The 22,398-nt window shown below is 44.3% G+C and overlaps 1 protein-coding gene across 1 annotated transcript in view; it reads left to right on the top strand.

The window, feature by feature from the left end:
• Positions 1 to 5,872: 5,872 nt before the first annotated feature.
• The window catches only part of LOC149362340 (uncharacterized), a 32,277-nt gene continuing 15,751 nt past the window's right edge, over positions 5,873 to 22,398 (top strand). The window contains exons 1-4 of the mRNA XM_089569699.1: positions 5,873 to 6,003; positions 9,579 to 9,798; positions 13,858 to 14,032; positions 15,617 to 15,807. Of these exons, the coding sequence (XP_089425825.1) occupies positions 5,873 to 6,003; positions 9,579 to 9,798; positions 13,858 to 14,032; positions 15,617 to 15,807 (717 nt within the window). The remainder of the gene's footprint in view (positions 6,004 to 9,578; positions 9,799 to 13,857; positions 14,033 to 15,616; positions 15,808 to 22,398) is intronic.

The following is a 22,398-nucleotide window of genomic DNA, read 5'->3' as shown; positions in this document are numbered from 1 at the left end:
CACGTGGTCAGACTATTTCCTAGAACCTCACATAAGTATATTGTCGCTCCTTGCACTGTTCCCAAGTCATATCTTCCACCCCATTTCCGGCCTTGTCACCCTCTTCCTTTGTTCACCTTTTTTTTTTCTTTTTTTTTCTCCTAATCCCCTGCTACCAGTTCTCGGAAACCATGACACTCCTGTTACCCCCTCTGCCCCCACTTTTTGGCTTTCTCTGAACACGAGCCATTTCCCCCCCCCCCCCCTGCCTAGTCCTTCCTTGGAAATGCCCCCCTTCCTTTCTCCTTCCAGTGCCAGCCCCCCCCCCCCCCCTTTTTTTTCTTTTTTTTCCCCTTGTTATCATTTCCCTGTACCACGCTGACTAATCCTTTTATCTGAGTTTTGCAGGTTCACCCAGCGCCTCCCCCCCCCCCCCCCCCCGTCGCAGCCCCTTCAAAGCCTTTTGTTCATTGCATACCCCCCGGATATAGGTTGTTGCACTATTGCAGCCTAGCGAATGATGATTCACCTCCCTCCCCTTCCTGACACGCATCCCCTCCCACACCACTTTCCTTCCCCACCCCCGGGGCCTTCCTCCTCGGAGCGAAGGCCCTATATAATCCCTGCCGATGATGAACGCTTTGCCCAGACGAAGACAAGTCCCCTTGTCGAAACGTTGGCTCTAGCAAACTGAGGTTTTCCCCTCCCTTGTTCATTTTGTCATCCTGTCTAGAAAGGAAAGGTAAAGCTACTCATACATTGGTACAGGATATAGCGTCTCAATCAGGACTTCAGTGGTCTGTCTTCTGGATAGACTGTATTTGTATTTAAAAAAAAACGTACAGTGAGGAATTCGAATGTGTTCCACAACATAAGAGTAGCGCAAAACCAGGACGACGGACAAAAGGGAGAGAACACACACCAACAACACAGGCGCTAACTTCCGACCGACAAAGAAAGTCAAAACCAACCAAATGAACGGAATCTGAGAAAAAGGAGCGCATGCGTTGACCTAAGAGAAAAAATAAATTGAAAAAAAAAGAAAAAGATGCGATAAAAAATTGGAGATCACGGATGTTTTCAACCCAAGAAGGGCAGCTCTCGTTTAGACAAGGAAATGGTTTGGTTTGGTTTATGAGGTTTAACGCCCCAAAGCGACTAAGGCTATGAGAGACGCCGTAGTGGAGGGCTCCGGAAATTTTGACCACCTGGGGTTCTTTAACGTGCACTGACATCGCACAGCACACGGGCCTCGAGAATTTCAACGGCGTACTAACGCAGTCATCTTGTAAGGCAGCAGTCTGTGCAGCTTCCACAATTTCGCGAGTTAGCTTATCTCTACTCTTAGGAACGACTAAGCATTTATCCAAAAAAGGCACGCACTTCCAATCTTTGCAGTGCAAAGCTAGATTGCTGCCGGTATATGTCTTCATGTTGTTATTGTGCTCCCGAAGCCTATCGTTCAGGCACCTACCAGACTGCCCAATATACTGCTTGCCACAAGAGAGCGGAATATTGTACACAATGCCCTCAGTACATTTAACAAATCTTTTCCTGTGGCGGATGGTACACTGCTGCTTATGGGAGCGATGTGCGGAGGGCAGGGATCTTTTGCATAACACACTGAGTTTCTCTGGAGCTGAAAACGACACGCGAACGTTTGCCTTTTTTCCCATTTTCTTGAGATTGTGCGCGAGACAATGGACGTGAAGAATGACAGCCACCTTGCTCCTCGTTTCTTCTGTGGTGTCACGTTTTTTCCGGAGCGTCTTCTTCAGGAGGTTTTCGGCGACTGAACCCACGAAATCTTTAGGGTACCCTGCTTCGAGGAACCTCGCGAGTTGTTCATGAAAGCTAGATGTGGATTGATGGGGGCATCACTTTTCAAAGGCGTTTTCCATGCAGATGTTAATAATGCCTCATTTCACGAGTTTAGAATGAGCTGATGAATATGGTAGAAGCGGTTTGTTGGCGCGAGGTGAATAGCACCAGCAAATGTGTGCTATTGTTGGCGACTTCATGTGTTGGGGACTTCATTAAGAAGGCCCCGCGGACCCCTTGCTCTTATGACCAGTGAGGGCAACTAGAATAGGTAAATGAGCATTTATTCATCTGTTAAACACAGCTAGCAGAAAGGGATGGTTTGCTGTTTTAAAAAAAGCAAATCCTTGAAACAAGCTGATGAACAAACAATACCTGACGACCAGCTCCACCAGCCTCCAGAGGGAGAAACAAATTGTCTCGACGCATATGCTCCCACTGAGAGCGCCAAACAGGAGTCGCAAAAATTATTTGCATTGCCTGCACTTTTTTTCTTGCACAATGCAACAACTGCCCGAAATAGATAAGCTTCGAAACCAAGAAGATATTGCAGACTTGCGCTCGTGCAAACAGAGATAGCTACCTACACATCCAATCCTCAGTTTGCCGCCTAATTGACGAGATCTGAGAATTCCCGAGACCCCAAAAATTATAATGTTAATGTCAAGGAACCCCCCAAATTCCGTGTCTTCGGAGTCCCACCTGATGCCGCCAAAAAAGCATGGTTTTGTACCCTAGTCACCTAGCCAGAACCCTTTCGATTTATCAAGGTTAAGAGACGCATCCGAACTGCCACAAAACAACTCAGTTACACGCAAAACCTCCAGCAGACTCTTTTTATCATAACAGAAAAGGGCAACGTCATCAGCATAAGCCAAAATCTTAATTGCACATTGCTATAGCGAGAAGCCACCAATTGCTGTGTGTTTTATGGTACTACGGCATAGAGGCTCAAGATAAAAAGCGGATAACAAAAGCGATAGCGCGCAGCCTTGTCTAACGGATGATTTAAGTGGAATATGTTTTGTAATCTTTTGATTAACAATCAGTCTTCTAGTGGCCGCTCTATAACATAGTTTTGTGCCGTTAAGCAAGACGGCATCAATGTTTGCACTCTCCCATATAGCAAACAAAAAATCATGACGCACCTTATCAAAAACTTTTTCCAGATCAGTCTGAATAACAGCCACTTAAGTGGCCTCATCTGACACTGTCTCTAACACGGAACGTGTGATATGGATATGGTTTTGGATACTACGGCCTAGCTTAGCACCGGCCTTGTTGGAAGTTTTCAGCGCAGCTTATGTCAGGGCCTTTTTGCCTCACACGTTCTACACTGGTCACACCATATTAAACCACAGACGCTGATCGGTTGAAAGCTGTTGAAGGTTATCGTCCGATATCGTTATACAACGCGGATTATAAGATATTTGCGAAGGTTCTTTCTTCTTGTCTGCACCTTGTGACATTAGATTTATTAGTGACGTACCAAGTGTGCCGGATCAAGGGCCGTAGTGTCCAAAACTACGCTATTACGCCTCGAGTTGAACTGATGATGATGACCTCAGGCTTAATAGCACAAAACCACGGCGGGGGATTGTCCAAGGCGCATAGCGGATACAAACGCACTCAGGTGCAAGGAGTGGAGTATTTGGACAATATTGTGACTTAGTCTAGAATTTGTACAAAACAATATGGACAAGAAAAAGCAGTGAATTCACATTCTATAGCATAGGAATCTACCTCATGTAATTATATAGTCGTAAATATAATTGCACACTGGTTTCAGAGCATATCAATTGGCGTTTAATCCGAAGGAAAGGAGAATTGGAATATATAGAGGAAGCCCTATTCGAGCGAAGGGGATACAACACACTGTCGCGCTGTGCACTGTTCATCGTCGTCTTCATCTTCATCAACTTCCATCTGTGCGGAAGTCACGAAAGGAAAGGAAACGCGCTTTCAGGTAGGTGTCGTTATTATCGTCCTGCAAAAATGGGCTTTCGTGCAATATTTCGTGTTCAGCAATGCTAAACCGCCGGCAATTTTTTCTTTTTATGTAATCTAGAAATGCGTAAACGGTTCAAGAAAAAGAAAGCTGTGACTCAGGTACTTTCATGAACACACGCCTGTGTACCTAGCAGATCTAAACAATTCACACGCGGGAAAACACACAGACACACACTAGCGAGAGGATAACAATTTAGCGCTGGCGCCGTTCTCAAAAACAAGAAGCTTGATTTCTGACAACGGGAACTTGATTTCACTGCTGCCTGTCGCCGCCTGCTCCCTTATGGCAAATACGAAGTACACTAACACTTGAACAAATATGAATACCCAAACAGACACGTATTTATATCAGTCCAGATAAAAACTTCGATGTATCTATCCCTTGACCAGGGTACATTGCAGCGTTGCAGTGAGTCAACAAAAAATATTTTATGTAATCCTCAATAACTTCTGCTCAATCAAATAGGAAAGAGTATAATTTTATCCAGACACGAGCTCAGTTCAGATAATTGTTTTGAAATTGTCGCGACAAATCAGTGTCTCAGGCGGAGCAGTTGCGGAAAGGCCACTGTAAAGCTAATCCCGCCTGTACTTTACACCACCACCAACACCACCAAAGATTGCGAAATAATCCGCAAGCTATGCAGTGACGTTGCACACCTTGGTTTGCTTTTTCAGCTACCCGCCACTTGAGTGCTTATGCTTGTCCTACCTTCGTCGTCGACGGGCGGTCAGAACAAGGCGCCGCCAACACCTCGAAACCCCTCTCAGGAAAACTACCTTAAGTTCGAGTGCTCCCTAGTCGCTTTCAACTACACTTCTCCACATGTCCTTGCTGGCGACGCCCACGTCGACATCATGAGTCACAAGCAGCTCGTACACGTGGCATAAGACAACGCCACTCTCAGAACAATTCCAGCAGTGTCGACTCCATAGTGAAAAAAAGTTCACAGAAATGGCGTTCAGCGGGCGCGGCGGTGTAGAAGCTGTTGCGCACCTATACGTACAGTCTTTGCCAAAAGTAACCCGGCACAGGTGGTTTGTTTCTTAGGCGCGTAGCGAGGCACTCATGGCAGCCCTTAAGCTCTGATTCTGCGTAAAGAAAGGTGAGACCTTATCCTTACATTTGACACCGTTCGGTCTTTAGGGCTGCCGTAAATGCTCCGTTATACGTTTGAGAAGCAAGAACCTGTTGCTCGGTTACTTTAGGCAAAGGCGGTACATTTTTCTCACCCCATAACAGTAATAATCAGGATGCAAGGAATGGAAACGACAGAGGACCAGTAAGCGCGCCTGTCAGACACAATAATATGCATTCTCGTCATTTCATATTGAACCACCAGACCACTGCAATAAAAAATTTACCCGTGATTATCATAAACATACAGTGAACGCAGCGCCAGCTGCTTATGCATCTCCCTTCAATTGTGACTGGCAGCGCTGGCACTGCGATTCACATTAAGACCAATTCTGCCCGTTATTATACGCGTCAAAAAGCATTTTCGCTGTTGCAAATTATGTTGTCCTGAAATTATAGGTTGTAAGTACCAACGAGGTCAAGTGCCTCGATTTGGTTCGATAATCGCGACCACAGTTTCATGCTTTTTAAAGGTACGGTTGCGTTGATACTTCCTCAAGCTCTCCAATCCCTCCGGGTGCACGACCCCTGCCAAGGTTCTACGCTTGCCTCATTACAGCGCGTTTTAATTGTCGCTATTGTTGCTTTTGCTGGAGACCTCATGCTAAATTGCGGGTACTCATAATCCATGGTTGGTTACAGCTTGAGGGAGACATTCAGAAACGCCCATTAATGGCTCACCCCTACGCAAATAAAACAAAAGAGGAGCAAGAAAAAATATTAGAAATGTAACGAAAGTGGACGAAGTCGAAATAAAATTTTAAAAATTGGCTATTTTTGAAGGACTTAACCGATCATTTCTTCGTTGCTCGAGACACAGAATGAGCAAAAAAAGCAGCAGGAGAATTGATAGAAGAAGAAGACCAGACGATTGGGACATCAGCGGGTTCCAAAGGAATTCGGTGCAAAATTGCAACAGCTGGCATGGCCACCATGTGGAGCGAGTCCCCCCGACAGTCCGACTACGCGCAGGAGAGCGCCGAGGCCTTTGTGCTCGCCAAGAACGGCTACTTGCTTGGCGCCGAGATTGGGTCGGGCTCGTACGCCACCGTCACGTAAGCAATGAGGGGCCTCACATTGCATGGCTGCTGTGGGGCGTGGTGAAGGAGACTTAATTGCTATCACAGCGTCTGAATGTTGCCCACTATGCGGAACCATTGCTTAAATATCGCTATCTATGTGCATGGGGTAGTGATACGACGGAGCTGATATGACGGCTGAGGCGTCCTTTTTCCCAAGCAGCATATTTGCTTTTCTATTCCCCTAGTTCGCTTTTACAGTGGCCTGCGAAATCTAATTCTGGGGGCCGCACTAAAACCTGCAATAGAGGCGGGGTGTGCTGACATAAAATGCTGAGCAGCGCCATCGCGACTCAATTGAGCAGCAAGGGCAAGACTTTGGACAACTTCATTTTTTATTTATTTTTTTTTTTTGGAGAGTATATCTTAATACTGGCAGCAGGTCGCCAGAATTATTACATATCAAGTGGTGGGCAATAAAACTAAGAAGTAAAAAATGCAGCCTAGTTACTTATGGCAAAGGCTTTCTTTGCATGCTTATTTTTCTTTTTGCATTCCGCTTAATCTTGATTTCTTTTATGTCAACTTGCAAGCGCTACAACGCCGTCACCATTGTCGATTTACTGAATTAAAAAGCATGCTCCAAACCACAGCACATGATAAGGAACACCATCACACTTTCCCGAAAGTTTCAATTTACCTTAGGTCATTCGCACAACGTTCATGTCATCGATCAGCTGACAGAGGGATGCGCCGAATATAGCCAACGCTTACATACTGCATTGCCTTCATAGATTACGACAAAGCATTTGGCTCAGCGGAAACTTCACCAGACATGCAGGCATTGCTGAACCAGGATGCAGGAAAGGCGTATGTTTGAGGACTGCAGAATATATATAGAGGCTGCACAGCCACCATGGTCCTATTCAGCCCGGTTCACCGCCCTATTCACCGAGTCTTTACAAAAGGAATTCATAGAACCGGACTAGGAAGAGTTGGGAATAAGGGTTAATTAAAAATACCTTAATTTACGTTTCATAGACGGCATTGCCTTGCTAAGTAACCCAGAAGCATTGCAAAGCATTCTCGTGAACCTAGGTAAGCGAAGCAGAACGGTGGTCCCAAAAGTTGATATGAAGAAATATAATGTTCAAAGGTCTCGGAAGGGAACAACAATTCAGAATGGGAAATGGAGCATGTCATTTATCAGGGATTACATCTACTCAGGGCAGGTAGTACGCGTAGACCCGGACCACCGAAGCGAAATAACTAGGAGAATAAGAACGAGGTGGAGTCGTACTGAAAGGCATCCTCATGTCACAAAAAGCACCTTACCATTATACCTAAAGAAGAACGCACGCAACAGGTGCATCTTTCGAGTACTTACCTATGGGACAGAAAGGTGTAGGCTAAGGAAAAGGCTTGAAATTAAGTTGTGGACAGGTCAGCAAGCTATGGAAAGGATGTTCAGAAACAGGAAGAAGGAAGAGTGGAACAGGGAGAGAACACTAGATAATAATATCTAATAGAAAAATATAAGGAATGATTAATTGAAGGACATTTAATGCGAAATCAAAATATCTGATGAGCCCTTAGGGTAGCGGAATGTGCTCAGAAAGGAGGTAAGCGTAGTAAGAGACATATTCAATAAAACTTAGCACAGATTAACACAAGACGGATGGACAAACACGTACACACACACGAGCGCTCGTGTGTCTGTACGTGTTTGTCCCTCCGTCTTGTGTCTATCTGCGCTAAGTTTTCTTGAATATGTCGCTACACCAACTGGCCCAACGTTCTGCTCTACGTAGCAAGAGATTCGGCAGAGAGTCATATGGGCGGATCAGATCAGAAAATTTGCGGGGTTAATGTAGCTCAGCTGGCACAGGACAGTCAGTTGGAGAGATATGGGAGTGGCCTTTGTCCGGCAATGGGCGTATTAATGATCACGATGATGCCTATTTTTTTCGCGCAGCCATATTCTTTCTCATTTATAACGGCGAGTTGAGCGAGTTGGTACATCTTAAGAAAAAAACAGCGCAGGAACAGGGACACAAGAAAAGAAGACGACGGGACAGGCGCTTTTCTTCTTTTCTTGTTTCCCTATTCCTGCGCTGCTTTTTTTTTCTCTTTCTCATTTGTTACTGCACTGCAGAAGTCATTCTTATCGCAATTTTTCTGAACGCTCCACTCTTTCTGTCCCTGGGATTGTCATCTGACATCTGTGCTCCTGCGCGGCCTCACATTTCTAAATGGTGCTCTTTCGACGCTTGTAAAAAACAGACGTAGATTTCTGTCAAGTCCTGTGTGAGTGCTGTGTAGCAGTGCAAGCATGTACGAGGTCCTGCTTGTTCTAGCGGCTGCACTGCAGGCATTGGGGAGCGCCGCTTTAGCTGCCGAAAAAACAGACCTAGTTTCCGGCAAGAATACGGTCTCCTACTATATCGGCCCAATAATGTCAATGCAAGTTTAAGAACTCTAGGTAATCGTAATTAATTTAGGGCTTTTGATTCCGGCGTTCATCAGAGCCCACAAGGAGCTTCAGAACTTCAAATGCACATATACCGCACCATACCACCATGCCCTGCCACACCGTACCATACCATACCTTACCATGCCATACAGTATCATATCATACCCTACCATACCACGCCATACCATACCATACACAACCATACCATGGAATATACCATACCATTCCGTACCATAGCACACCATACCAATGCCATACAATACTGTGCAATACACTACCATACAATACCATATTGTACAGTGCCATACATGCGGATCTTGCCCTCAAACAATGTTTCATCAACGCACCCTCGCAAGACGACAAAGGCAGGGTCGTTCCCACAGCGTTTACTAACCTTTCGCTTCGTGTTACAAGCTTCAACACTGCAGAGCTTAACTGGACTGAGAGTGCATTCATTACGTTATAAAAAAAAATTGCAACACAGCAACTTAAGAGCGTAAACAAAAAATTTAGGGGAAACTGAAGCCCCGCCTTAATGGTATGACACGATACCCTTAATGAGTCCCTTCAGCAGCCTGGGACCCTTCGCAGACACGGACACTGTTTTTTATTTGATTTTATTTGACTCTTTTATTTATTTGTTTCATATTTTACCGTAAGACATAAAAGATCTCCCTTTAATGAAGTCGAACGAACGCTCGACCCAAGGGGCAGTGGTTCGAGCCCCGGGTCGGCTATTTTTATTTCCATCGCAGTTGCCTCTCATTCGCTAGAGACACTACTTAACTGTGACGGAAAGACTTTACGAGCCTGTAGACCAACACTAAATTATGCAGCAACGTCATCACTGGTATACTGTTGATCGTTGTGGGCTGTTTCCATTAGCCGCATAAGGTAATGTGGTTGTGACGTCACGACTCCCTCGACCAATACGGACTTTCTAGATACAACACGCCGGCTTTTTCGCTCAACGAGAACTTGAACACTGTTGCTTTAACAAGCACTAATATAGCCTCTTACCTCACAGAATAAAGTCGTGGACGCGTTCACGCCCGTTGTGGCGGGGCAGTTGCGCACAGAGCACCCCTTCGCTAACACATTAAGCAAAATATGACACGTTTCCTTTCCGTTTGCGCAGGATGGTCGCGAAAGACAACCTGGCGTACGCCTGCAAGATAGTGAACATGGCCGAGACATCGCGGGAGTACCGGACCAGGTTCCTTCCTCGAGAGATAAACATCATGGCGCGCCTCCGCCACCCGAACATAGCGCGAGTCTTCCAAATCATATGCGAAGCGAGGAAAGTCTTCTTCATTATGGAGCTGGCCACAGCGGGTGACCTCCTGTTCAAGATACAGGTGAGCCCATTGCGATATCCTTTTGTAACGGAACGCCCAATCTTTCGAGTCCATGTTTTATATCTCGTCTGTCGTGACGGGATAGGTGTTGAGGTGTGTGAAACAATAGTGGCAAGCGTCATCTGGGGATAGCCATATGACCTCACGAAGCCTTTGTATATTAGTGGAGGACGATATTTCCTGAGCGTTCAAAACAAGAAACGGCAGTAATGAAAGTAATTCGAAACTCCGTTATAAACTTGGAACACTTGTAGCACCAACAATTTAAAACTCGTTGAACATTGTGGCTACACAAAAGGGCTTTGCCCTCGTTATTCCACAAATTCCTGTTTACAGTCCGTGAACCAAACATGTTTACACTTTGGAATTTTGCGTTGTATGGACTATAGAGCAGTTTTGTTTTTCAAAATTGCCTATTGTAACAGGCCTTGCCTTCCACGCTTACCACTATCACCGTTCTTTTTTTTTATCAGACTTGCTCTGTGTTAGCATTTCTTGCTACTACGGAGTTTACAAACTGTAGTCATGATTAGTGAGTGTTGCAGCTGTCATTATTTGGAGAATATCGCGCAACTTCTTTCTACAGCCCACATTTAAAATAAAGCACATTAGTTATTTCGCCCCTTGACCTCGTAGACGTGGGCGGTTTGCCTGAAATAGCGCCTGTCACTGTACTGTGTCTCGGGATTGGAGCAAATATTGAATGCAGATTGTAATGAGCTTATAACGTAATAATGTGGTGGAGCCAGAGAATAGCTGGCTTCCAGGAAGAGTCACTTGTAATGAAAGTTTAGTGCCATTGTTCTGCAGCATTCATGTGTCATATTATCATGCTTTCCATTGCGCTAGAGGGAAACTCGTGTGGCTCTAATCTAAAATTACCCATTAACTTTGAAAACAAAATTACGTCGCAGTTCGTTTGTTTTTTCCCTACTGCAAAATGTCTTCTAAGAAAGGACCACCAGCTGCATTTTTAGTTCACTTTAATTTTCAATGCAGAATACGTTCGTCATTACGTAAGATAAAAGGTGCAAGAAAAGTCTCCACTTCGCACCTCGAACGCGCTCCTAACCACGTTCACAGTAATCGACTATGGTCATCGAATAATGCTGCATGAAAATTTTAAAAGCACAAATATTTCGCCATGTAATCTTTACTGCACATCAGATTAGAAAATCTCTGATTACACTTACGGGATAGCATTCAACGAAATGTACTCTGTGATGTATATAAATTCATAGATGAAGATTATAATATGTACTCATCTTCTGAAATGATCTGGAATGTGTTATATTGAGCAAATTAAATTTTTTTGAATGACACTATATCCCCCATTTTCTTCCGGTCTTACGTCCCAACGAGCACTCTTTGACTGCGTGTTCAAAGTGTCTTCATTATTTATTCTGTTCCAGTAAGCATCATTTTAATTCTATCAATAAATCATGCTCGGCCGAGCATCTATTTAGGGTACCTTCAAAGCCTAGGTACGCTTCAAATACTTGTGGAAGTAGTTGTGTTCTATGCAAACAGATGTACCCCATGCGTCATGGAAACAGCTAGCGATAGCTTACGAGCTTTTAGTGTTAAGGAGAAACTGTTTGTTTTGTTTTTTTACATTGCACCTACAAAACGCAACCACGTTGATCAAAGCCAGGCCGGTGTGGAAATCGTAGGTACCATTGCTTCCGTGTTCCTATATTGCACTATTTAACTGGGGATGCTCTGCGACTCCGCAAGGCTGCATTGTAATTCGTCATTCTTTGTTTATGAATTCCACGTCCCATTTTGATTTTTATCACGCTAATTTTTAATAGTTTCCCTTTTGTGCGAAGAATATTCACTCCGTTCTTCTAAGTGTAATAGTCAAACCATCGCATTCAGTTGAATATATTACTTTAGAGAAAAACTGACCTCTTCGTTATAACAATCGCTACTCTCGTTCCTAATAAATAAAAGCTTGTCATTCGCATATATTAGTTAATTCAGAGGTCAAAAATTGCACTCAACAATGCGTGCAAATCTCTAAATTGTATGAGTAATTGTTCGCGGAGATTAGATATTTTGTAGCGCAATAATTGCCCTCAACAGCGCATGCAAATGCATTTTGTATGAAAAGGTGTATTTTTTTCTTTAAATAGGTCAGTTAACTGCTCTGTCAAAGTGTACTTGGGTGCTTACGTCTCGCCTAGTTTTTCAGCCTTTTGCCTCTGCTACCTGTTGCTATAAAACGAAAAAATAAAGGAAAAATATTTCAAGAAAACGGTCTTAAAAAGGTGCTGAGCAGCAAAAGTAATTTGCACAGCCAGAAATAATTGTCGATCTGTCCGAACTGATTATGGTCAATTATTTATGGCTGGATGACTTACAGCACCACACCATACTTCACGTAATGTGGCCGTATTCTTATAATTGCGCTAATTTTTCACAGCGCAAATCTTTTCAGAAGTTCTGGAATATCTCGAACAAATTTTTTGAGCTCCTCTCAGAGCGTTTTTTTCTGCCCGACGACAGCTAGTTTTGATTAACTTTTTTTTTTCATGGGCATGAGAGAGCCACTCTGTAATGTTTATCACAGAATAACGCGTCTGCTATTTAGTAGTTAGTAAAAATCTCGGCAGATGCAATAAAATCTGTTTTTTCCTTCCCAAGTTTCCTGCCGCGGTGTCGCAATAGCTATGACCTCTCCTACCGATAACCTGGCCACTGTGGGGACGAAAAAAAAGTGAAAAGCTTGATTTCTGTATACAAGCCTTGAAGCGCAGGAATGAATGACGTGCGAAAAAAATGAGAGACAAAATGTGTACATGCCGCTCTTAAGTTGTTATTATTAATGGTTCTTTATTAATAAAAACGGAAGCAAAAAGATGTTGCTGTAGCCGTGGCATCTACCATGTAAACCTGAAGCATCTGAGCTGCGGCTATCGCGAATAAAAGGAATAGGAAGAAGGCAGTAAGGGGGAGAGAAATAGGCGAGCGACAGTGAGAAAGGGCAAGGGAAGAAGGGATATGTAAAAAAAAACATACAAAAAATAGTGTCACGCCGGCCGCGATAGTCCACTCCCGAAGTATAACGCAGACGGTTGGCGAGCGCTATCACAGTAAGCTCGCGGTCAGAAGACCAGGAACACCGAGTCCTGACGCGCGGGAATGCTTGTAAATTGTTCGACAACTATAGACTGTTTTTCACTCCTGGCGCGCGGTGAACTTGGAGGAGCGCTGCTGTGGAGGCACTGCAGCTGCGGGGCATGCTCGCGTAGAGTTGAAAAACACACACGCGCGCGCGATGCAGTGCAAACACTTGTAGCATATGTCTCCCGGATAGGCGCAAAGGATCGTCGCAGATTCTGTAGCGCAGGATACCGCTCAAAGTTGTGGGTGAGTCGCAGTGAGAGGGCATGCTGCTTCTAAGCTCGGAAACCGTCCAAGCCCTCCAAGAAAAGCGCGTTGATGACGAGGAGCGCGAACTTTAGCGGGCCTTTAGCCGCACTTCTCAGGAGGCTGATCGTGCTGGGTAGCGGTAGTGGCCGCAGGAGGAGGCCGTCCCATGCTCCGCTATGAAGAAAAGGCAGGGGTCCTTATTTGCTAGACCAGCTCCAACATGCTTAGCGGTGCTTCACTCGATAGGTTAGCGCAATCAGTATTCGCTTTTATGCTTTCACAAAGGGCCACCGCGGTGGCTCAGTGGTTATGGTGCTCGGCTGCTGACCCAAAAGACGCGGGTTCGATCCCGGCGGTTGAATTTCTTTGGAGGAGAAATTCTAGAGGCCCGTGTTCTTCGACCCCAGGTGGTCGAAATTTCCGGAGCCCTCCACTACGGCGTCTCTGATAGCCTTAGTCGCTTTGGGACATTAAACCCCATAAACCAACCAACCAACTTTCACAAAGTTACTTCATGGATGGTGATCATCCAGCAACAATTCCTGCTTTAAAAATAAAATTGACTCTAAATAAATAGAACATCCACAACTACAAAGCTATTACTTTAATGTTTGCATGCAGTAAGAAGCATAGGACAGGGTAAAGTTTAGTAACTAAAGAACGTGTTTTCTCTCTTCTCAGAGCACAGGCCGCCTTCATGAGAGGACGGCACATCACATATTCGTCCAGCTTGCATCTGCTGTCGCCTACCTGCACCGTCACAACATAGCACACCGTGACCTGAAATGCGAGAATGTACTGCTGACCACCCAACTCGTGGTCAAGCTCGCTGATTTCAGCTTCTGCAGATACTGCAGTAAGTTCGCTCATTTTCTTTGGTGTGTGGCTAAGCGTTTTACCCCACGAGTGTCGCTATCTGTAGCGCAACACGGTCCCTGCTTTACACCCTCTTTTTTACTAACGTTACTTACCGGCAAAGTACGTTTTGAAGCGAAAAGCTTCACTAGGCCAGTCAACACCGGGTCTGGCGTATGCTCCGTGATCAGAATTAGCCATAGCTGCGCGTGCGCAGAACCGAGTGACGTCACAGAAGAGGCGCAGGTGGTCGGAGCGGCCGCCGCCGGCTGACCTTTCGGCGCAGCCAAGCGCTACTGCGCATGTGCGCCGCCTCCTCACCGCCGCTACTACTGCGCGTTCGCCTCCTCGCCACCGTTTGACCTTTCGTTGCAGCTGCGTGTTTACCACAGTTACTACGCATGCGGAAGGAGGGCTATATAACGCGCTTGCATACACCGTTATCGCGGTGCTCCCAGTGCATTGTGCGCGAACTGCGACAGCCATAACATCATCAACAAATTATAACTGCAGCTTTTCGCTTGTATACCCAAGCTTAATCAGAAGTAAGCCACTGCCAATTTTTCATCAAGGAAATATTCTGACAAACAAAAGCGTCTTGCAAATTATGTTTCTTATAACTGCAATTAATTCCGTATCGTATAAAAGGTCGGAGTAAGTAGTTCGAAAAGCCCGTATGCGTGGCTTTGCGAATGGACACATCACTAATTTCTCGTGTGCACATTAAGACCGTTCGCTTATAGATAGTAAGGTGAGGCTTAGAGGTAAAGCGCATTCCCGCACTACAACTGTATTGTGGGATACCATTCGCTCACAGTCAATCGATTTTTTTTTTTTTGTCTTTGGAAGAGCTCCCAAGCAGAGGGCAACACGCCCAGGCGACACCTACTTCTTTTAAAATGATGTGAGATTCTGTCCCTAAATACGACGAAATTTATTTCTCTCTTCTGGACGGCCGCAGAATAAACTATAGCAATGCATCGCTCCTGTCGTCGTTTGATAAATAGGTACGTCGTGAGTTAAAGATTCTTTGACATCGTGAAAGAGCCACTTTTGCCGTGACTACAGGAGACCTTTCACCAATACATAAGATGTCGTCGTTACGACAACAAAAGCCTAGAAAATCTGGACCACCGCTTCTAGTTTGCACGGCTGCCGCTAAGTGCCGAGTGGCGCTCAACAGTGATCATCATCCCAGCAATTAAGAATTTTCGGTGCATCCTATCGACTATCGGTGGCCGTCGGAAACAGATTGTGGGAACACGGAAAGTATTATATGGGCCAGATTTTTCATCGATGAGGAAGAGTCGGACATGATGATGAAAACTCTCCAGTTTTCTCGAAATTAGAAGTTTAATAGCAACCCAGCAGAGTAGACAGTGTCCGCTACTGGCTGCCAACAGATGGTTCTAGTTGCCGATGTCCAGGAGAACTGGGCTTGCTGTTTTTCGTTACTGCACATCTATACCTCAGTTTACTGCAATAATGCAAAAATCTGGCCATTGCTTGACTTAGTGCTGTAGCAAAGTAGTGCGTTGGTGAGCCATCTGACCGTGGGCTTCTCCGCCGCCTTTTCGCTTTGCAGACGACCCCGTGGTGCGCAAGAAGAAGCTGTTAAGTGAGACATACTGCGGAAGCGAGGCCTACGCCCCGCCCGAGGTGCTACAGGGCGTGCCCTACTACCCCAAGAAGGCCGATATGTGGAGCTTGGGCGTCATCCTCTACGTCATGATGACCGGGGCACTGCCCTTCGAGGACGGAAACATCGTCCGCCAGGTGCGCTACGCAGTAGGTGCCAGTCATAAAGTTAGAGGGTAACTGACGACCACATCCTTCAACGTCTTCTCGGTATAAACCGATTCTTTGGCGGCACCAAAAGCCGCATTCAAAATTTTTCCGCCACTTGGTTCAAGTATATGAAGCTTGGTTTGGTTTATTGAGGTTTAACGTCCCAAAGCAACTCAGGCTATGAGGGACGCCGTAGTGAAGGGCTCCGGAAATTTCGACCAGCTGGGGTTCTTCAACGTGCACTGACATCGCACAGTACACGGGCCTCTAGAATTTCGCCTCCATCGAAATTCGGCCGCCGCGGCCGGGATCGAACCCGCGTCTTTCGGGTCAGCAGCCGAGCGCCGTGCCACTGAGCCACCGCGGCGGGGCTCAAGTATATGAAGTAAAAATTGAAAAATACTCCGTGAACACCATATGTAAATTAACGGCGCTGTACCTTAGCCTCAAGGATCCGTGGTCGAAATCTGTTGACGCACCTCAGTTTGGTTGCGAGAACGCCGGTGGTCAGGATACTCATATGTCATGTTCTGGCTTTTTCTAGATTATAATAATAATAAATTATTTATTTCAGTCATGAAGTGAGGGAGGGCGGGAAAAAAAAGCTGAAAATTCAGCTTGACTAGTTCCCAGCTCCCCAGAGTACAAAACTTCAAGAAACAAAAGAAGAGAAGAAACGAAAAAAAATATAATAATGGCAGAGCGGCATAAGAACAGCACAAATCAAAATAAAGAAATGCTTTGTTTACAAAGTCAGATCGGCTTGTACAAGAAAAATAAACAAAACAATTCTAATTGATTCTATGAGACACCGGTGATAAGCGAAAGTATATGCCGGAAAAAGCTTTAAAAAAAAAGAACGTTACATAAGTAAAGAAAAAAGACGAAGAAAAACAATGCGCATGAACAGAAAAGCGTTGCTCAAGGAAGGGTACAGCGTACATATGCAGAATGCGAGAAATACACCATCATATGAACGGATTGTTGTCTATGAACAGTAATTTCAGTTCTCTTTTTGAAGTTAACTCGGGAGTAATACCGTTTCTATAACAGATATTTAACAGGTGTGGTAGCATTCTGTTTATCTTTTGTCATCCATAATCTGTCCTGCACGTTTTTACTAACCAAGGCTGTGTGCTTCTATACTCATAAGGTAGTGTCCTTTTACAAAGAGATGCCAACCGTAATAGACAATGGGTGTTTTTTATTTCAATCCTATAACGCGAACACAAGCCGTGCAAGTATCGGCTGTCTATTGTCATTATACAATACTTCGATTACAAAAGGTGGGAAGGGTGACTTCTGGGGACGTTTTCAATATTTCTTAACATTTTTTTCTGCAATGTCAGGATTTTTTGCAAATTTCCTTTGGTTGTATTCCCCCAGACTAGTTGGCAATAGTTTATGTGTGAGTGGAATAGTGCATTGTACAATAAAAGTTTAACCTTTGAAGGTAGAGTATATCTGTTTGCGTACGTTACTCCCACGATGCAAGACAGTTTTGAGATAACGTGGCTCACGTGACTGTCCCACGTCATATATTCGCTGAAATATACTCCAAGTATTTTATATGTGTTTACTATCTCTATCTTTGAGTTGTTCAAGATAATGTCTCTGTCAATGCTAATAATTTTGTTTTTTCGCACGGCATAGGACAGCCTTCGTTTTACTAACGTTTATTTTTAATTTGTTCAGTCGGGCTCATATGTCTAATTTCTCAAGAGTTTTGTTCGCTCTAGTGATGACCTCATCTGCGCTAGCTGCAGTGAACAACAGTGTCACATCCGCGTAAATGACAAATTTCAACGTGGGAACAATGCTTACGATGTCATTTAGGTACAAATTAAAAAGAAACGGGCCAAGAATACTCCCCTGAGGCACACCTGCAGAAATGGGCAATACATGGGATGAGTAGCCGTTTAAATATACGTACTGATTTCGATCATTTAGGTAGGATGTCAAAAGCGATAGCACAGTTCCACGGAAGCCGTACATTTCAAGCTTTTCCAGTAGGATAGAGTGACTGAAGTAATCAAAAGCTTTTGTGAAATCGACGTATACCCCAAGGGCTACTTCTTTGTTTTCGAGAGATTCTAGAACAAATTCTTTTTGCACCAGCAGTGCCATTTCTGTTGATCTGTGTTTTCTGAAGCCGTATTGCACGTCGTGAAGAATATGGCATTGTTCACTAAAATTTCTTATTCTAGAGAGAATCATTTTTTCAAATCCTTTCGAAAGAACTGGAAGTATTGACACGCGTCTAAAGTTTGTAAATTCATTCTTACTTCCTTTCTTGTGCAGTACACTCACTTTGGCAAACTGCATTTGCTTCGGAAATAGTCCTTGAGAAAAACAAAGGTTATATATTTGAGTTAAGCACCCTGCTATGTCTTCTATCACATACTTTACTGGTTTTATTACAATGTCGTCTGCGTCAGCACTTTTACTGTTATTTAAGCCCATGAAAACCGATATCACCTCTGACTCTGATATTGGTGTTAAGAACATAGATTTCTCGTTTCGAGTATCAAGAGTAATTGAATCGACGAAATTACTAATTATATCTTTAAAGTGGCTGTTAAATGCATTAGCTAAGTCAATGCCCGTCAATTCCTTACCCCCATTCTGAATTGTTGTTATTGGGCTTGAACCTGAAGACCTGCCCAGAAGTGCATTCAGTTTTCTCCATAATTCATCTGACTTATTCATAGAGGAAAACTTGTCACAAAAATATTGATCGCGCGCGCTCCGTATTTCCGTCGTCAGTTTATTTCGAAACACTTTAAACGCTTTAAATATGTCAGGGTCTCGTGTTTTTTCAAACTTTTTGTAAAGCCTGTCCTTTTTACGAATTTTCTCCAGCAATTCAGGTGCAATCCATGGCTTACTAATGTTCTTACGTTTCTTGTTTATAAGGAAAACACTTGTTGTATATACACGTTAAAAGGCCGTTAAAAACAAAGCACAAGCCCTTTCGGCAGCTGTTTCATTGAGAACGTCGCTCCAATCATGACTATTAACTTCCTCTTTGAAAGTGTTCAGTTTCTTTGTCGAAATATCCCGAAATAATTTAGTTGACACTTTTCTATCAGGAAATTTACTTTTCGGAATGCACATAAAAGTGGCGCGGTGGTCACTGACATTTGTATTTATTACAACTGCGTTCAGGACAGGCATGTGCGTATTGGTTATAAATAGGTCAATTAGTGATTCAGACTGCAGTGTAACACGTGTAGGACTGGAAATCACGTTCAGAAGAGCGAAGAAATTCAATAGATTTTCAAATTCAATTTTCATTGGGTTGTCTACAAGGAAGTTGACATTGAAATCACCACCTAAAATGACATCGTATTTGTTTTCGCTTATAAAAGATAAGAAATATTCGAGAAAGGCAAAAAAGGATTTTAAGTTTCCATTTGGGGGCGATAGATAACCGCCACAACCTTCCTTTCGATAACAAGAGACAGGACATCATAATCAGGGTGGACAAAACAAAATTCATGCAACACGTCGGATTGAACATGTTTTTTTACCATCAATAGTACGCCACCACCGCGACAGTTCGTGCGATTGATAAAGTGTGAGTCGTACAAAGGAAGCTTGGATACATTGTTATGTTCAGTATACCAAGTTTCGGTCGGCATGACCGTATCAAAATCAAAGCCTAACTGCGTAAAAAGCAACTCGAGATCGGCCGTCTTAGCCACCGCTGAACGAGCATTTAAATGAAATACACTAAATAATTGCGGGTTCTGAGATCCGCAAACATTCAAAAATTCACTTGGCATTACACAACCAGAAGTGTCCAACGCCATGTGCAATGAAGGAATTGTACCTTGACGCTGTCACTGACAAAACTGAAACTGAAAAAGTCTAACGAAAAATGAACACGTAAAAAAGCTAAACAGCTTTATCCAAATCTGCTGTACACGCAACATGAATTGGATTCGCTCCGTCTCGCTGTCTGACAAAAATTTTCCCATTTTTGTGCCAAACGTACTTGAACTTATTGTTTTTAGCCCAGTTTTTTGCTTCCCTAAGCAACTCCTTGTTCCCTTATGTCAAGTTCTCTAGCATAAAGCAGTTTGTTTTCATTTGGTTCAGTTCTGCTGTCTTGCTCAAGAACAGATCTTTCTGTGATTGTCTTGAAAACCGGACAATAACCGCTGGGACCTTATCTTTAGCTGCTGGCAATCGATGCACAGCGGGCACATCGCTCACAGTCAGCGCGGGCAGGGTCAGCTTGCTCGTAACAGCGTGAACCTTCGACAACACGTCTTCATTTTCACTTTCTGAAATTCCATGAAATTCCAGGTTTAATTTTCTACTTTGCCACTCAAGGTCATTAATATCCTTCATTATCTGTTCAGAGTCACGCAAGGGTTCCCTGCTTTCTATAGCCTCAACCCGTTTCCTTAATTCTGCTATGTCCTTAGCTTGGCGGGTAATGTGCTGAAGAATTGTGTCATACTGATCTGACATTGTTTGCACCGACTGCTCAATGTTCTCCACCGTGCACTTCAATGTCATGAGCTGTTCCAGTTTGTCATTTATGCTCATGAACAAGCTGGCATAATCAGTGTTTTGCTCCGTTTTCGACCTGCCACTTTGGCTGCCCCTTGCGCTTGCATGCCGACATGTTGGACAGCGCCACGCCTTACGCCATGCTTCACCCTTTGACCTGAACGTTGATTCAGCAACTCCAGAGCACTTTCCGAAGTGATACACATAAGTACAATCCACACATGGAAAGCCCTCGTCATCTGGGCAATCGTCATTACAGGCCGAACACACCTCCGCAGGCATGGCAGCATATAAGCACAATTTCACACTCGCGTATTTAGCCGCGAACTACGAGAGAAACAGATCAAATTACAACGACAGATCAGCAGCAGCAGCAGCAACAGTAGCTGCAAAGTTAATGAAGAGAAATAAGAATAATACAGAGGAATTTTTGACTAACCTGCAAAAATGCAGTAGAACAACGTTCACAGTTGGTCGACTAGGCTGCTGCCGCCGCTGCTGCCAAAAAGCTCGGCCGAGGGTGGTTCCGTCCTCCTTATATGCTTGGCAGCGACATGCTTGGTCACGTTGACGTCACGATGCTTCGAGGGATGTTGCGCAGCTGCAGGCAGGGCGTCGGCCGGTATCGGCAAGATTTGCCCTCTTTCTTGTCTTGAATCAAAGTGCGGTAGCTGATCACACGAACATCGATGTACACATCTGTCGGCCCTGCAAAAATGCAGTAGAACAACGTTCACAGTTGGTCGACGAGGCTGCTGCCGCCGCTGCTGCCAAAAAATATATATATAATTAAAAGATTCGGTTTCAGGGAAGGTAGCATCTTCGTCATTAGATTGTTTTAATTTCTCGACAAAGGTGAACATCAATTTATCCGCAGAGCCTCTTCAGTACGTTGAATCTAGAGACGAAGCAAGGCAGCCGCACTGACCTCCAAGCACAACATCTTATCATTCTTGCTATTCCTATCAGCGTCGATTTATATAGCGCCCCCTGATAGCCTATCGTTAGACTATGGGAACAGAATGCACGGTGCTCTAGTCAGGCAAAAACAGTCTTCTCAGGTCACATGATTGTAACCAAACAATGAAATAATAGTGGCCGAATTTTTGAAACATTAACAACGTTCAGGAGTACCAAAATGTTCGTTTTAAACAGACCTCAATTGTTGCGGGGGCAGTACTTCGTTGATTTTATGTCTCTCTTTGATAAGCATTCTGGGCAGTTCATGATAGCTGCGCAGAGGATTCGCACATCTCTTCTACGGGCTTTACCATCCTTGCGCCCATGGTACAGTGCACTAGCGCCTTTGGGGAACCTCGAAGTTCAGGGTCGCCATTTAGGGTGATGACAACGACGTCAATTTGTTTCAAATTCTGAAATGATTTGAGGAGCCGCATCATTTTTCGGAAGTACCGCTTTTCGGCCACGAGATTACTTATGTACCTGCCCGTCATAAAACTCTTGCTCCAGACAGGCACAAACTAATTGGGAGTCCCAGATGATGTAGGTGAAGGAACACCTGGTGTTTATAGGTCGCGAATGAAAAAGAGTGGTTTTATTAGAACAGTCGAAGTTCTTGTGTACGAGAATGATAGAATTCGTTGTACACGTTGCCCCATACGCAATTTACATGAACCTCTTTACAAACTTCCCACGCTACACCACGAGAGCGAGAACGTAATGGCAGGGTGCTTATTCTGCGCTATAGAGTTTGTTTCCTTCACTAATTCAGAGTACCATGGGAAAAGAGGATGATCAGGGTATTCTTGAACAGTTTGGCGCTTCAATAAGCATGCTATAATCAGACCTAAATATGTGTTTCAACAAAATTACATACCAGACCACTCAGCTATGCTTGTGAAAATTGAATTAAGAAGAGGACGGTGGACCTTATGGAGTGAACAAGTCGGCCTACGAAGATTATTGTGATTGAATCTATCTGGTTAAATACTGCGCATCGTCCGATGGACAAAAAAGCCAGAGGCGCCAAGCAGAAAGCTTAGAAACTCCTTCAGAAGTAGAGAAACATGAACACGACCTTCATTGACAGTTTCC

Source organism: Amblyomma mixtum, chromosome 2 (genome assembly GCF_055824585.1).
Source record: "Amblyomma mixtum isolate Tamu chromosome 2, ASM5582458v1, whole genome shotgun sequence".
Classification (NCBI taxonomy): domain Eukaryota; kingdom Metazoa; phylum Arthropoda; class Arachnida; order Ixodida; family Ixodidae; genus Amblyomma; species Amblyomma mixtum.
Note: the sequence above shows the minus strand (reverse complement) of the source record. Positions and strands in the feature narration are given on the sequence as shown.